Source organism: Arabidopsis thaliana, chromosome 2 (genome assembly GCF_000001735.4).
Source record: "Arabidopsis thaliana chromosome 2, partial sequence".
Classification (NCBI taxonomy): Eukaryota; Viridiplantae; Streptophyta; class Magnoliopsida; order Brassicales; family Brassicaceae; genus Arabidopsis; species Arabidopsis thaliana.
The window spans coordinates 12957963-12971289 of NC_003071.7; the positions used below are offsets into that span (position 1 = coordinate 12957963).

The window sequence follows — 13327 nt, forward strand, 5'->3', positions numbered from 1 at the left end:
TCATTTGAATATTTTGAAAATACAAAGTTGAAAATGGCGGTAAACAGCAACAAGAAAAAGACAACAGTGAAGAGACATGAACAATTTGAAAACGCAACAAGTACGGAGTTTATATATATGCATGAAGAACATTGGATAATCGTTGAAGGTAGAGAGAGGACCACTGACACATAAAACTGAGATGTGATTAAAGAAGAAAGAAACAGTGATGAGATTTAATCCTTAAGGGTTTTTTTTTTTCTGTGAAGAAGGGAAGAATGAACTCATGAAGAAGAAGAAGAGGACCACTGTTGCAAATTCCATCCCCTACCACAGTTGGCTTATGAAGTTTCAGCAAAAGACATGTGATATGGTATGGTTTCTGACTTCTGAGTGAACATAAGCAACAAATATTCAAATCAATGGGCCTAAATGATCTTGCAGTTTTGGATTATAAAGTTAAGAATTAAAAAGAATAGGTGATATATGTATCATAATTTTAAGTTTTAAACAAGTATGTCAGACAAAATTCTACATTCTAATTTTATACATAGATATGAGATAACCTCATAACCATAAACTACACCAAATTTTCATGAACAAAATATGATTCACACGAACTTTTTTCTATCTTGATCACCTAGCTAACTTGACAAATTAGTTGTTCGTCTAAAACTACACAAACATTCAAAGTTCGTTTTAAATTCAATATATTTAAAAATAACAGTTAAAGTTTTATTAAATGGCATTCCAAATATTGATTCCTTCTAGAAAATTTGTGTGGTTTTAAATTGTGAAATTTGGATCTAGAAAAAATAGCAAGTGTGGTTTCTTGTGACCTATGGTTGTTAGTGTAGTTGTATACCATTTTTTAAAGTTACATTGTAATTTGTAAACCATTTTTGTGTGGTTGACAAAAAAAAAACCTATGACAAAATTGCTCCGTTTTTATTTTCAATAACAAATTATAATGTAAATTAATATGTATCATAGTGTTTTTAATAAAAATATTTAAAATTAGGATTGATTGTTCTGAAAAAAATAACGCAACTAATACTTTGTTAGCAAATACTAACGTTTACGTACCAAAAAAGCATTATGTAAATCCATTCATCCATCATTGTATACTTGACTTTCTACATTATTCTTTTGTTGTATCAAATTTAAAATTAATGAATGAACTTGACATAATAAAACACAAAATATATACTTAAATTGTACGATATAAAAGTTTGATTTACATATTTTATATCTATAAAAAAGGGTAAATAAATGAAATAAAACTTTTTTTTTTTTTTTTGTCAAAGAAATGAAATAAAACTCAAATTACATTTTTATGTCGTAATGCGAGCACACAAGTGAGTGCATATCCAGTATTAAGTTTTTTTTTTAATAATTCAGAATTGAAAGCAAAGGAAAAAGAAGAAATCGAAATCGGAAACTGTATATTGTTGTTCTTCGATTCCTCCTCGCTCTACGCCGCGTCCTCTCTCTCAAATTCATCGGAAGCAACCTTCTTCTCCCATCATCGCCTGGTTCGTTTCTAAACCCTACTTCTTCTATTTCACAGTATATCTTCCTTTAATTTTCAATCGAATCTAGCTTTGTGTCGATCTCAATGTAGATCGGAATCAAGTAAAAGAAATCGATGAATTCCAAAATGTTCCCGATCTATTGCAATGCACGAATCGTAGAATTATCACCTACATTAGTCTTGATCTAATCGCCCTATTTCAATTTCAAATTCGACATCGAAGTTTAAAGGAGATCGCAAAACCTAGTTATAGAATCGTTGCGTTTGAGTTGTTTCGCTGGTGATGTAGAAACCCTAATTTTGGTTGTCCTGTGTTTGGTACTTGCTCAGAATCCAATGGCAACGATAAGGAACTTGAAGATAAAAACATCAACATGTAAAAGGATTGTGAAAGAGCTTCACTCTTATGAGAAAGAAGTTGAGAGAGAAGCGGCTAAGACTGCTGATATGAAGGACAAAGGTGCTGATCCCTACGACCTTAAACAACAGGTACAGATTTCATTGTTTATCTCTCTGTATTCGAAGATTCGGAGCCCGTCTTTGTTCGTCAGAATCTAGAAATGCTGTGTTGTGCTGTGTTTAGACTTGGTTTTTCCTAATCTGTGTATGTGGTGATGCAGGAAAATGTGTTGGGTGAGTCTAGGATGATGATTCCGGATTGCCACAAACGTCTCGAGTCTGCATTGGCTGACCTCAAGTCCACTTTGGTAAACTACATTTTCCATTGTTATTGCTTGCTAAGCGTCGGTCTAGCTTTATGTATTAGTTTATAAGAAACGCTGAGCGGTGATTTGAAGTTTAAGAGCAGTAGTACATTATCAAACTATAACTTTTATATGTATCTATAGCGATTGGATTAATCCCCTGCATGAAACCATCTTAGTCTCTCTTTGAGGAAAAATGATGAATAAGGACACAGAGGAAACTGTGAATTCGTACTCTGTCTTTTGTCTCTAATGAAAACTGAATTTGCAGGCGGAATTGGAAGAGACGGATGAGAAGGAAGGTCCAGAGATCGAAGATGCAAAGAAGACAGTCGCGGATGTGGAGAAGCAGTTTCCCACTGAAGATGCCTGATTTAGCCAGCGATGAGTGTTAAATCTGTATTCTGAGAATGGTTAATCATCTGTAAGAATCTTTATATCTAAGGTTGCTTGTCGACTGTATACACTAAAAATATCTTTCTTTAACATTTTGGTGATTGTTCTTTCATTCAATATCTTTGAAATGGCACACTTGCTATAATGTGTTGTAAGCTGCAACTTAACGATTGATAATTGATATAACTTTGACAACCATGATTGTAAACTAAGTGAAGATTAAGAGCACGGATTTAGAAAAGGTGATCTTATTCTAATTTGTTTTGCGAAGAGATTCAACAATTTCTGAACCATTTATATGATGAGAAGACATTCAAGATTTGTTCTACTTTTATGATTGAAAGCTTTTATTTTGATTTCTTTACAATTTTAGATTTTCTTGGAGATTAAGAGGAGAAGTAGAAAAAAAGGGAGAATTATTAAGACGTCGTCGTTTGTGAGAAAAATAGTCAGAGTTTCTCATAATCCAGTATCTCTCAATCTCATTTGCCTTTCTTCCTACGACTCTTCCTGCTATTAAATCCCACCTGACAATCAATATTCAAGCATATAATGTGTTTTTGAATTATAGACGAGCACAAAATTCTGAAAAAACATTTATCAAAATTCAGGAGTCAACATATATAATGCAGAAATGAAATTTAAAATGTATATATATAAAGACAATAATATTCAAGAGCCAATATATTATTCAATCCTTTCACTGTTTTTAAAATCATCACACTTTAAGAAAAGAAGAAATTTTAGTTTCTGTTAATTATACATTTTATCAGTTTATCAACAACATAAAACTTTTTTTGAAATTATACAAGTAAAATACTCATGTCATTGCTTAAATATTGGCATGTCATTTTTCTCGAAACACGTTCGAAAGTCTAAACTACTCTAGAATCATGTTTACCATAACATAACACTTTATCAGCTTTGATTTGTTACTCTCGCCATGTGAATTTTTTTTAAATTATAAAATACTAGTTTTTTTTTTTTTTTTTTTAATTTTATAAAATACTAGTTGTTTTTAAAATATGTTGAATCGGACATGACAGAAGAAGAGAATTTGTTACCTATTACCGACAAGTCTGTACATTCGAGAGATGAGATCTTCTTCTTGTTCGGTCATACTGATAAACTCCCATTCGATGCTACTCACTTCTGCATTTTTGTTTCGTTTTATCCAAACAAAAATTAAATGAGAAGATAATTTAACGCTGACGAGTTAGGAGGATGAGTGTAGAGTAATGAATTGAAGAGAGACCTTCAGAGTCATATCGGGATCGAGTGAACTTAGTTTGCCTAAGACTGGGACCGCGACGAAGACGAAGACGGTTGGTATTATCCATAACTACTGGAAAATAGAAGAATATTAGATAAATTTACAGAGAAACTGAAAATGTAGAGTTTGGAGAATGCAAGATATAGAAAAGATGTGAGGGAAAAAAATAGTTATATAAAAAGAGAGAGAGAGAGATAGGTGATTTATTTTTTATTGGAATTTCTACGTATATATTCCTAAATTTATAATTCACATTTTTGTTTTTATATATCCCGATCGAATACGTCAAAACATAATTTCGTGATACGTTCGATTTGTTTTTTACTATTCCAAAAAGTTCATAATGCTCACAATAAATTTTGATCAGATTTTGTTTCTGACCTATAACAGAACATTTTAACAGTCACTAAAATGGCGTGCTAGTTTTATTTTTTTGCCTAGTAACGTATTAAAATCGAGTGAAAAACATCACATGCAAATACACTTCTCAATAAATATTATGAACACGTAATCCTACAAGTTCTAATTTAAAATCACAGTTTTTCTTTTTATATTTTAGAAATTTTTACGGACGGAGATGGCTGTGGAATGTGGATGTACATAATCTATAATTTTATTTTACAGTTCTCCAATAACATTAGGTGAAATTTTTTCCCCGAAATTTTCGACTTCGTGAAAATTGGACAAAAAAAGTCCATAAACCGTTAATTTCGTGTTGTGATATAGATTTGTGGGTCGTAAATAATACTAGCAAAATCCAACAAAACTTTTGTTTTCTTGTGCTTTTTTCTCTTTAGATTTTTTTGTGTGTGTCTAATTTTACATATGCATGCCCTACAGATAATTCCTATTTATGCATCTACAGAACTCAATTATCGTCTCAGTGATAATAAATGCAGTAACTGTAAGAAACGGACGTATCAATTTCTTTTCCTGACAGATTGAAAGTTGTCTTAGAGAAATCGGTACTTATATAATGAGCATATCATTTTCTCAGCGTGAAATCAGAATGAACCATTTATGATTTTACCCACTATATATTAAAGAAGTAGGTTAGGAGAAAATTGATCCTACGTGGTACGTATTAGCTAAGACCAATTCAAAAATATGAAATTCCTCTAATTTATCATTATGTGATCATAATACTGGATATATATAAATTTATCGACAAGCATTCGTTAACAAAAGGAAAGTTATCGACAACATTCAGTATAACAAATTTTCAGTCATGGACTAGAACGACTTCATTGAAACATGCTTTCGGATTGCAGCTGTTGTCTGGTCACTTCGACTAAACTTGTAAAAGCTGTCGAGACAAAATCATACATTTGAAGTATCCCATATGGCTATGTACGTATATATACAAATTTTAAAACCAGATCAGTAATTAATGCATACGAGCTCAGGGCTGGTCCTGAGAGTATTGGGCACATACGAGCTTCTAAGACGGCTGATATGACGGACAAAGGAGTTCACCTGTAATGACCCGCTCTCATTATAAAGATTTTATGTCGTGATCATTATTAAGGTTTTGAAAGTTATTAATATATATACACAAATGATGGTTCTCATGTGAAGAATGGTTCTAAGTAAGAAAGGACAAGAAATTATATTTGCCTAAAAGTGTTTAAAGATCAGGAAGCTTGGTATACACTGGAATTATAGGATCTGATTGGACTAAAAAAGGAAACAGGGCTTAATGGCCCAATATGGTGAGCAAAATCTAAAACTCCTATATTATGAGTCCTGAGCTCTCACTATCTTGAGAATCAGATAAGTTTGAGGGTCAAGATGACTAAGAGATGGAGAGATGCCAAGCATTATATCTGAGGGCTCGATGGTTAAGATAGTGAAATGATGGATGGTTGAGATAGCTAAGTGGTTACGAACAATAGTGCATACGAACATGTGCATGAAATTGAATGTATATGATATGTGAATGTGAGCATGATTGTATGAACGATTTAGGTGTCTTAACTCTTAAGCATGAGATTATGTGATTTGATAGTATTGATTGAGAGTGGTTTGTTAATTATGGTGATAGCATGTGGGTGGAATTAACCTTAAGTAACTCATGCATTCTTTTAGGGATCCCCATACTTTTATGATGCACGTAAGGAGTTAGGAGTCTTATATTAGCTTATACAACTCCTTACTTGCATGTTAGTTAAAACATTTTCCATCGTCAGAACTCTTTCTTAACCGTAAATTAACTCTTAAACACAAATGAATTGCAAGTGGAATTATAATTTAAATGGCGGAGGAAAGGAAGGGCCAGAAGTTAATTAAAGACAAGAATAGAGGTAGCTCGAGAAGATGAATGATTATACCATCTGAGTGTAAGGTGTGTGTGAGTGGTCCTTCATCTTTGTCGGAATGGTAAACGCTAAATTTCACGATAATTTATGACACTAGGAATTTTATTAATCTTCTTTCTTTGCTATCTACTAACTTCAAAATATCCTCGTTTAATCATTATTTTTTCCTATCAATATTTTTGACGGAGTTACAAAATGTATAGTTGGAACAAGACGAGTGGCACAACTTGTAGAATTGACAATAACTTAGACAACCATTGATGAGAAGAATAAATATCGATCGAAGTTTTGTTCTACTCAACAACTTAAAGCTTTTATCTTGTCCATAATAACATAAAATTAAGGAGGAGAAATAGAGAAACGGTAAAATTTGTGGACTCGGCGTCGTTTGTGGGAACAATGATCACAGTTTCTCATAATCCAATATCTTTCTATGTCCTTTGCCTCTCGTCCTACCACTCTTCCTGCTATTAAATCCCACCTAGTATTATTCAGTTCATGGCCAAAATCTTTTTAATTAGCTATTTCATTATGAATGTTTGCATATGTTATAAAAAACATTATTTAAATTTGATAACTATATTTTCTATAGTGAATTGAATTAATTAATAGAGAGAAAAGTAAATCTTGGTTTTAAAATATGTTCTAATTATAAAATATATAAGAATTTTCAAAAAAGTAACATCAAGAGTATACATGATTAATACTCAAAATTCGTACCAACGTTTATGAGCTAGCCAAGCATATTTGGAAGTGATATATGCTAATATAAAAGAGTTATCCCACAGTTATCTCGAGCATTATCATATAAGTAAAATAATTATGTCGTAAGATTTTTTTTTTTTTTTTGAAAGTTGTTATATAGTATAATGCTGTTAAAGGGTTGAAAAAAGTACATGAGAGAATCTAAAGATAGCTAAGATACAAAAAAGACATGAGTTACTTCATGTAAGATTGTATATAGAGAAAAAAAGAAGATATAAAATTTAATATGGAACGACATATCTATACACAGAAGAAGAAGATGTTACCTATCACCAACAAGTCTGTGCATTCGAAAGATGAGATCTTCTTCTTGTTCCGTCATATTGATAAACTCCCATTTCACACTATTTACCTCTGCATTTTAGTTAGTTATATTTCAATCAAATATGAATATCAATGAAAATTGGAGGACGTAGCTAAGTTAAATGGATGATTATAATTTATAAACTAAATTAAAGAGAAACCTGCGGTATCCCCTAGAGTGAACTTGGATTGCTTACGACTGCGAAGGTGACGAAGACGGTTGGTGTTATCCATTGGTATTTGAAAGTGAAAGAGGACAAATAATATACAACTGATGATTTTGGAGTTGGAGAATGCAATGAAAAAAAAGTAGATGTGAGGTAGAGAAAACTATATAGAAAACTTGTGACGAAGAGTAAAGAGAGAGATATAGAAAAGGAGGTCCCAAGCTACCGTAATGAGGACTACTGGACCAGTAGACTTGCTCTTGATACAACTGGATAAAATATCTGAATATCCACCATATAATTGTAAATTGGAGTAATATTTATCAAATACTAAACACTAAAATTTATAACTATGGATACATGATTTGCTCTTAAATACACATATATAATGTCCCGGAGAATTTTCGTCCTGTGGGTTCCACTTAAGGGTAAAGTCTTATGTGAACACAACAAATACATTAGGAAAATACAATGGGTATAATCATAAAGACTTATCTAAAAAACCACATGTTATGGATACAAAAAGATATTAAAAAATCCAGCTCCGCGTTGAACCCGAATTGTGGATACACTCATACACAATTACACAACCAAAAGAAAAATGATGGAGATAGAATGTTTTTTTTGGAATTCGCATGTATTTGAATCCGAGTACTAAATTATTTTTAAGCGAAAACTTGCCCAATTTTTCTATCATCTAAGACGTTATTGTGGTCACAGTGAAAATGGTGGTATTTCGATCTTTCCTAAATGTAGAAAAATGTTCACCACTAAAGCGTCATGACTAATTTACTAGTCTTTGGGGTTTTATGTAGAAACAACCAAATTCTAACATAGTTTAATCTACTATTCACTGCAGTATATCGCTAGTTCTAATTTATTTGACATATCAATTATTCTCAGTTTTTATTTTTATTATTTTGGAATTTCTTCTACTGACGGAGATGGGGATGTGGTCCTGTGAGGAAAGTTACAACAGTAGACTTTTCCAATATCGTTTAGATCTTTTGTTCCGTTTCTGAAAGTATTGTTTGAATCTACTTCTTGAAAATTGGACAAACTCCAACAATCTGTTAATTTGGTGCGGTGATATTAGATCTGTACGTGGGCCGAAATCGTACTCGTCCTAGTAGATCCGAGCCAGTAACCACTATGCCACACCAATGAAATTTCTGATTTTTTGTACTTTGTTTTCATTTTTAGCATTCTACACATATTACCTTTTTTGTTTCTCAACATACATTTTACATACCTTTTTTACACAATTATACATATACGCACTATTTATGACTGGAGTCAATAAATGTCTCAGTGATAAATAAATTCAGTTGATGTAATAAGAAACTGACACGTATAACAAGCTCAATTATATTCAAGGTTTAAAGTTGTCTCAGTTAATGTTCATGTCTCAGCGTGAAACTATAAAGAACCATATATATATATATGTATACATTATTATACAACATTTAATTAGTACAAGACAAATCCTAGGCCTATTAACTAACGAAAAGAACCAAAGGTTTATCCTCGACTAGGCCTATTTAGATAGTTAGATGGGCAAAAGAGTAGTGCGCGTCATCGCTGGGGCTGAAGTAAGTTCATTTATATGATTTGGTTTCTAATTTCAACGATCTCTTTTGATCAGTGTTCCGTCTCGTTCCAGCTTCGTACTTGTAACATGTGTATTGATGCTCTTGCTAAATCAAGTTTGTTCTTTTGATAAGTTATTTTCTTTTTCTTGGTTTAGAGCTTGGAAAGAAATTTGAAACATCAGACATGGTTGCAGTATGTCACTTCAACTAACGTTCTTAGAGCTTGCCCTGTGACAAAGACATACCTTATATCTATAAGACAATAACGTATCTACGAGATATATATATATATATATATATATATATACGAGTGATGCCAAATTTAAAAGCCAGATCAATAAGTATCAACTAGAAAAACAAACAAAAAGACATGCATGTTCGAATAAATACATGGCTTGTTGATTGGTAGATGTTTGATCGATTTAAGAACTTGGTCCACAATATGTCTCTAAAGTGGTCCAATGATTTTAAATGTGAAGTGCGTAGATTCACTTCAGCGCACCCATTATATGAGTGAACAGAATGGATTCAACTTAGCCTCCTACACAAAACTTACACATATTTACTGTATGAATGTTAAGATTTTACTCTATAACTATAATTATCAACATTAGTTAACTATAATTTTACTCTATAACGATAATTATCAACATGGAAAAAGTATATTATCAAAGAATCTAAACTAACACTAACAATCATTCTCGGTCAACTTCTGCTAAAAATCTCCAACTAGCTGAGGAAAAACTTTTTGAGACTCACGTACTGTCTGAGTTTTGGAGTTCTTGGCAACCTCAAACGTACAGCTAGCTATTTGCCACACCAACCACCCAGAAACAATGAAAGAACCGAAGGTGCATGAAGGTCTCGTAAAGATGTTGATTTACGGGACAAGTTGAGAATATCTCTTTCGGCGTATGGTTACTGCCACTCTGCCAGTCTGCCAGCAGTTAATGTCCCTCTCCGATTCTCTGGCCAACGTTGAGTCGCCAGAGAGTGATTTTATTGAGAGTTCTGAATATTTAGAGAATAATACAACTAAATGTCGAATACGGCCCAATTTCAGTCATGTTTTATATTTAAAGCCCACTAACTTTTCCGCAAATTACTTGGACCTATTACTATTAGTACTACGAATGTTCCCAATATTTTGGCTCTATAGAAAATGGTGGAGTGATTTTGGTAATGCATCTTCTCAACATACTGAACGACACATTTGACAGCATCCGATCCTCAACGGAACCATCATCGATAATTCTCTGTCTTATTCCACGAGGCTTGATCTGTGCTACTGATGGAAGAGAATCCACATGGGTCAAGGGCGTCACAAGTAGCACTACGGTCCTTCTCATTGGCCACATTCGTACATTTTTCAAGGAAAAACTTCACATTCAAGCCAAATTCCGATCTCATTTTGGATAGAACCCTTGCATACCACGGTTCATGTTTTTGACATTCTACCTTCATATTCCCATTAACTAGTTGAATTCTTTTCATGCATTGTTATAATGAACTTATCTCGTATCTAATCAATCATATTCGGGTCTTTGGTTGCTTATGCTTTAACCGAATGTGTCTTATAATCATAGAGGTTTTTTCTGCCAATTAAAGTGGTAATTTCCGTGACCATAACAGATTTAATGATGAGGAGAACCCCACTCGACAACTTAATAAAGCTTTTCTTGTCCACAATCACAGAAATTATTTAATGAGGATGAGAAATAGAAAAACAGGGAGATTCTCGAGATTTTTTAAAGAGAGTGACTTTTGCGTCATTTGTGGGAGAAATAGTCACAATTTCTCATAATCCAGTATCTCTCTATCTCCTTTGCCTCACGTCCCACCACTCTTCTTGCTATTAAATCCCACCTGATCATATGATTCAATTTGTGACCAACATATATATGTTATTATTAGTATTCTGATTATTGTAAAAAAATGAATTATTAAAACTAAAATTACATTTTTGATTTCATTACATTAACAGTCTATATATTTATATAAATTTAAAACAACAATAGTTTTTCTATTTCTAATTAATTTAAGTATTAAGGTTTTAACACATATTAAGAACGAATAATTAAAATTTGATTATAAATATATCATTTTGTGATTAATAAATTTCTCTAACTCTAAACCAATAGTATTATTTTTTTTCGAGTTTACAGTTCATCTCATGATTAACTAAAGAATGCATAGAAAACTTGATATATTTATGAAACAATTTATTTTTTGTAAGACTTGAATTAATTAGAATCAAAGGGAAGTATTATAAAATAAAAAAAATTATAGTATAGTTTATAACAATTGTTAGGCAAGTCATCGATTCTTTATATAAGCTTCAGATTCGAATTATTAAAAAATAAAAATTAAATATTGAACAGTCTTAGAAAATATGGATTAAGTTTAAAAAGTAGTTTTTAAAATAAATTTGGTATCTAAAATTATTTTTATGTAAAAAAAACTTTCAAAATATATATATAACTATAGATCCGGATATTTTTTTTTATAAAAACAATTATAATATATGATCCAAAATTTGGTGTGGACAGATCCTGACTCTCACGACATCCGAATTTTCAGAACAAGGTAAAAATGATCTTGGATAGAAGCTTGAATCACGGCAAACAGTTTTATCCCTCACACACAAACAAAAATATTTAATTGTTAAAGCACATATTTTCACACATATTATAATACAATTAGGTCAAGAATTTAATTTTTCTATTTGGAACTAGATCAATATATAAACAGAAGAAGAAAAATGTTACGTGCCTGTCGCCAACAAGTCTGTACATTCTAAAGATGAGATCTTCTTCTTGTTCGGTCATATTGATAAACTCCCATTTCATACTACTCACTTCTGCATTTTAGTTAGTATATAAATTCAAAATATCAGTGAAAACGTACATCACAAAACAATTTAATGTTACAGGTCAAATGAATGAGCGTAGACCAAAAGGAAGAACAATTAGATTTCCAACTAAATCAAAGACAAACCTTGAGAGCTATGAGTGAACTTGGGTTGTTTATGACAGTGAAGGCGGCGAAGACGGTTTGTGTTATCCATTAGTATGTATTGGAAACAGCGAAACAGTATGAACACAAATATTATTGAGAGAAACAAAAAAAATTGGAGTTTGGAGAATGCAAGCGAAGAAAGAGATGTGAGGTTTACAAAACTATGTAGAGACACAAAGAGAGGTCCCCAACTCTCCTACTTGGCCACATAACCTTTAACTTACAAAATATAGGTACACCATAACTTACTGAATAAATTAAATGCTAAAACTAATTTTCAGAAGCAAAGCAGATCACAAATACAAACATTTTAAATTATGGATATCATTCCACTTTGTAATAATAATACATGCATATGATATATGTTGTATTTATAAACGATATATTATTATGTATTCAAAATGAGGAATTTATTATAAAATATTATTTTTTTGTTTGCAATTTGTATGTAGTTATTTTTTCTTATCTTGCAACTTTTATCTTTTTAATAACTTTGATGGAACAAAGTGGATACATAAATTTTAACATAAACTAGGAAACTATATAGTATATCCGGCTCTTTTGTAGAAGATATGAATCATAAAATACATTCTGATCCGGCAAACTAAAAAAAGGAACGAATTATAGATACCAAACAAAAAAGCCTAGTTGTTGACATACACAACAAAATATGTGACATACAGAAGGAAAGGACGAATAATTGTTTTGGAATTTGCATGCATTTGAATTCGAGTACTCATAATCTTCTAAGCGAAAACTTGCGAAAACTTTATCACCTATAAAACATTGAAAATATTGAAACCAAATGGGTGGTCTAATAGTTTTGAAAACTAATGTGTGGGTCAAAGTCACTAGTTTAATACTTGAGAGGAATAATTTATGCTCTAAATAATCAACCACAAAATTTTCGATCTTTCACTCACTCACAGAAAGGAAAACAATTCATTGCTAAAGCGTCATGACTCACGTTGCTTGAATCCTTAAATTTTTTTTGTTGTTGTATGGAAACATCCAAAATCTAACATGGTTTATGAATTAAGTCGCAACTGATTCATTTTATTATGTTTTCAGTACTATAACGTGTTACATTTAAGTGAAGGACATCACATATATAAGTATACACAACAAGTTATCTAATCCAACTAGTCCAAGAAGTTTTTATTTAATCAACAAAAGAAGCAAGGCTTAACATCGAGTTCCTCGACTAAGTCTGTATATCCGCTCAAATCGGAAGTAGACACAATCACACAATGGTTTTTTTAGTCTACAAAAAATCTA

The 13327-nt window shown here is 31.7% G+C and overlaps 5 protein-coding genes and 1 long non-coding RNA gene across 10 annotated transcripts; 2 read left to right on the forward strand and 4 right to left on the reverse strand.

Annotated features, from left to right (window-relative positions):
• Window positions 1-23: 23 nt before the first annotated feature.
• AT2G08385 lies at window positions 24-373 on the reverse strand. The gene has a single exon (NR_140331.1). It is a non-coding gene; the product is annotated as an other RNA (long non-coding RNA).
• KIS (tubulin folding cofactor A (KIESEL)) lies at window positions 154-2806 on the forward strand. 3 transcript variants are annotated; one of them, NM_001336255.1, is made up of 5 exons: window positions 154-352; window positions 1381-1514; window positions 1844-2002; window positions 2134-2220; window positions 2489-2806. In NM_001336255.1, exons 3-5 carry the CDS (start codon window positions 1850-1852, stop codon window positions 2588-2590), a joined length of 342 nt encoding a protein of 113 aa, NP_001318319.1. In that variant the 5' UTR covers window positions 154-352; window positions 1381-1514; window positions 1844-1849; the 3' UTR covers window positions 2591-2806. The 3 variants fall into 3 exon arrangements, with proteins under 3 accessions (NP_001318319.1, NP_001189640.1, NP_565699.1); NM_001202711.2 differs by lacking the exon at window positions 154-352 and adding an exon at window positions 1237-1279 and having other exon boundaries at window positions 1361-1514; NM_128594.4 differs by lacking the exon at window positions 154-352 and having other exon boundaries at window positions 1327-1514.
• A 78-nt stretch (window positions 2807-2884) lies between these two features.
• ETC2 (Homeodomain-like superfamily protein) lies at window positions 2885-4200 on the reverse strand. The gene is made up of 3 exons (NM_179814.4): window positions 3869-4200; window positions 3678-3765; window positions 2885-3140 (listed from the first exon to the last, which is right to left on the reverse strand). Exons 1-3 carry the CDS (start codon window positions 3951-3953, stop codon window positions 2975-2977), a joined length of 339 nt encoding a protein of 112 aa, NP_850145.1. The 5' UTR covers window positions 3954-4200; the 3' UTR covers window positions 2885-2974.
• Window positions 4201-5021: 821 nt separating this feature from the next.
• TCL2 (Homeodomain-like superfamily protein) lies at window positions 5022-7761 on the reverse strand. 3 transcript variants are annotated; one of them, NM_001336256.1, is made up of 3 exons: window positions 7434-7761; window positions 7236-7323; window positions 5022-5362 (listed from the first exon to the last, which is right to left on the reverse strand). In NM_001336256.1, exons 1-3 carry the CDS (start codon window positions 7504-7506, stop codon window positions 5359-5361), a joined length of 165 nt encoding a protein of 54 aa, NP_001323923.1. In that variant the 5' UTR covers window positions 7507-7761; the 3' UTR covers window positions 5022-5358. The 3 variants fall into 3 exon arrangements, with proteins under 3 accessions (NP_001323923.1, NP_001323924.1, NP_001118417.1); NM_001336257.1 differs by lacking the exon at window positions 5022-5362 and adding an exon at window positions 6421-6671; NM_001124945.2 differs by lacking the exon at window positions 5022-5362 and adding an exon at window positions 6421-6685.
• Window positions 7762-10213: 2452 nt separating this feature from the next.
• AT2G30430 (uncharacterized protein) lies at window positions 10214-10450 on the forward strand (the record flags this gene model as incomplete). The annotated part of the gene is made up of 1 exon (NM_128596.1): window positions 10214-10450. The coding sequence occupies one exon, from the start codon at window positions 10214-10216 to the stop codon at window positions 10448-10450; it is 237 nt and encodes a 78-aa protein (NP_180602.1).
• Window positions 10451-10602: 152 nt separating this feature from the next.
• TCL1 (Homeodomain-like superfamily protein) lies at window positions 10603-12278 on the reverse strand. The gene is made up of 3 exons (NM_001036368.3): window positions 12029-12278; window positions 11804-11891; window positions 10603-10897 (listed from the first exon to the last, which is right to left on the reverse strand). The coding sequence occupies exons 1-3, from the start codon at window positions 12096-12098 to the stop codon at window positions 10801-10803; spliced, it is 255 nt and encodes an 84-aa protein (NP_001031445.1). The 5' UTR covers window positions 12099-12278; the 3' UTR covers window positions 10603-10800.
• Between the last annotated feature and the right edge of the window lie 1049 nt (window positions 12279-13327).

Bases quoted from the DNA above. Each gene is read 5' to 3' on its own strand.
- KIS (NM_001336255.1), top strand. From the start codon at position 1,850: ATGGCAACGATAAGGAACTTGAAGATAAAAACATCAACATGTAAAAGG. The intron at 2,003-2,133 runs GTACAGATTTCA...GTGGTGATGCAG, and splicing joins CCTACGACCTTAAACAACAG to GAAAATGTGTTGGGTGAGTC. The intron at 2,221-2,488 runs GTAAACTACATT...CTGAATTTGCAG, and splicing joins CTGACCTCAAGTCCACTTTG to GCGGAATTGGAAGAGACGGA.
- ETC2 (NM_179814.4), bottom strand. From the start codon at position 3,953: ATGGATAATACCAACCGTCTTCGTCTTCGTCGCGGTCCCAGTCTTAGG. The intron at 3,766-3,868 runs GTCTCTCTTCAA...ACAAAAATGCAG, and splicing joins ATCCCGATATGACTCTGAAG to AAGTGAGTAGCATCGAATGG. The intron at 3,141-3,677 runs GTAACAAATTCT...ATTGATTGTCAG, and splicing joins TACAGACTTGTCGGTAATAG to GTGGGATTTAATAGCAGGAA.
- TCL2 (NM_001124945.2), bottom strand. From the start codon at position 7,506: ATGGATAACACCAACCGTCTTCGTCACCTTCGCAGTCGTAAGCAATCC. The intron at 7,324-7,433 runs GTTTCTCTTTAA...ACTAAAATGCAG, and splicing joins CACTCTAGGGGATACCGCAG to AGGTAAATAGTGTGAAATGG. The intron at 6,686-7,235 runs GTAACATCTTCT...GAATAATACTAG, and splicing joins CACAGACTTGTTGGTGATAG to GTGGGATTTAATAGCAGGAA.
- TCL1 (NM_001036368.3), bottom strand. From the start codon at position 12,098: ATGGATAACACAAACCGTCTTCGCCGCCTTCACTGTCATAAACAACCC. The intron at 11,892-12,028 runs GTTTGTCTTTGA...ACTAAAATGCAG, and splicing joins GTTCACTCATAGCTCTCAAG to AAGTGAGTAGTATGAAATGG. The intron at 10,898-11,803 runs GCACGTAACATT...TCATATGATCAG, and splicing joins TACAGACTTGTTGGCGACAG to GTGGGATTTAATAGCAAGAA.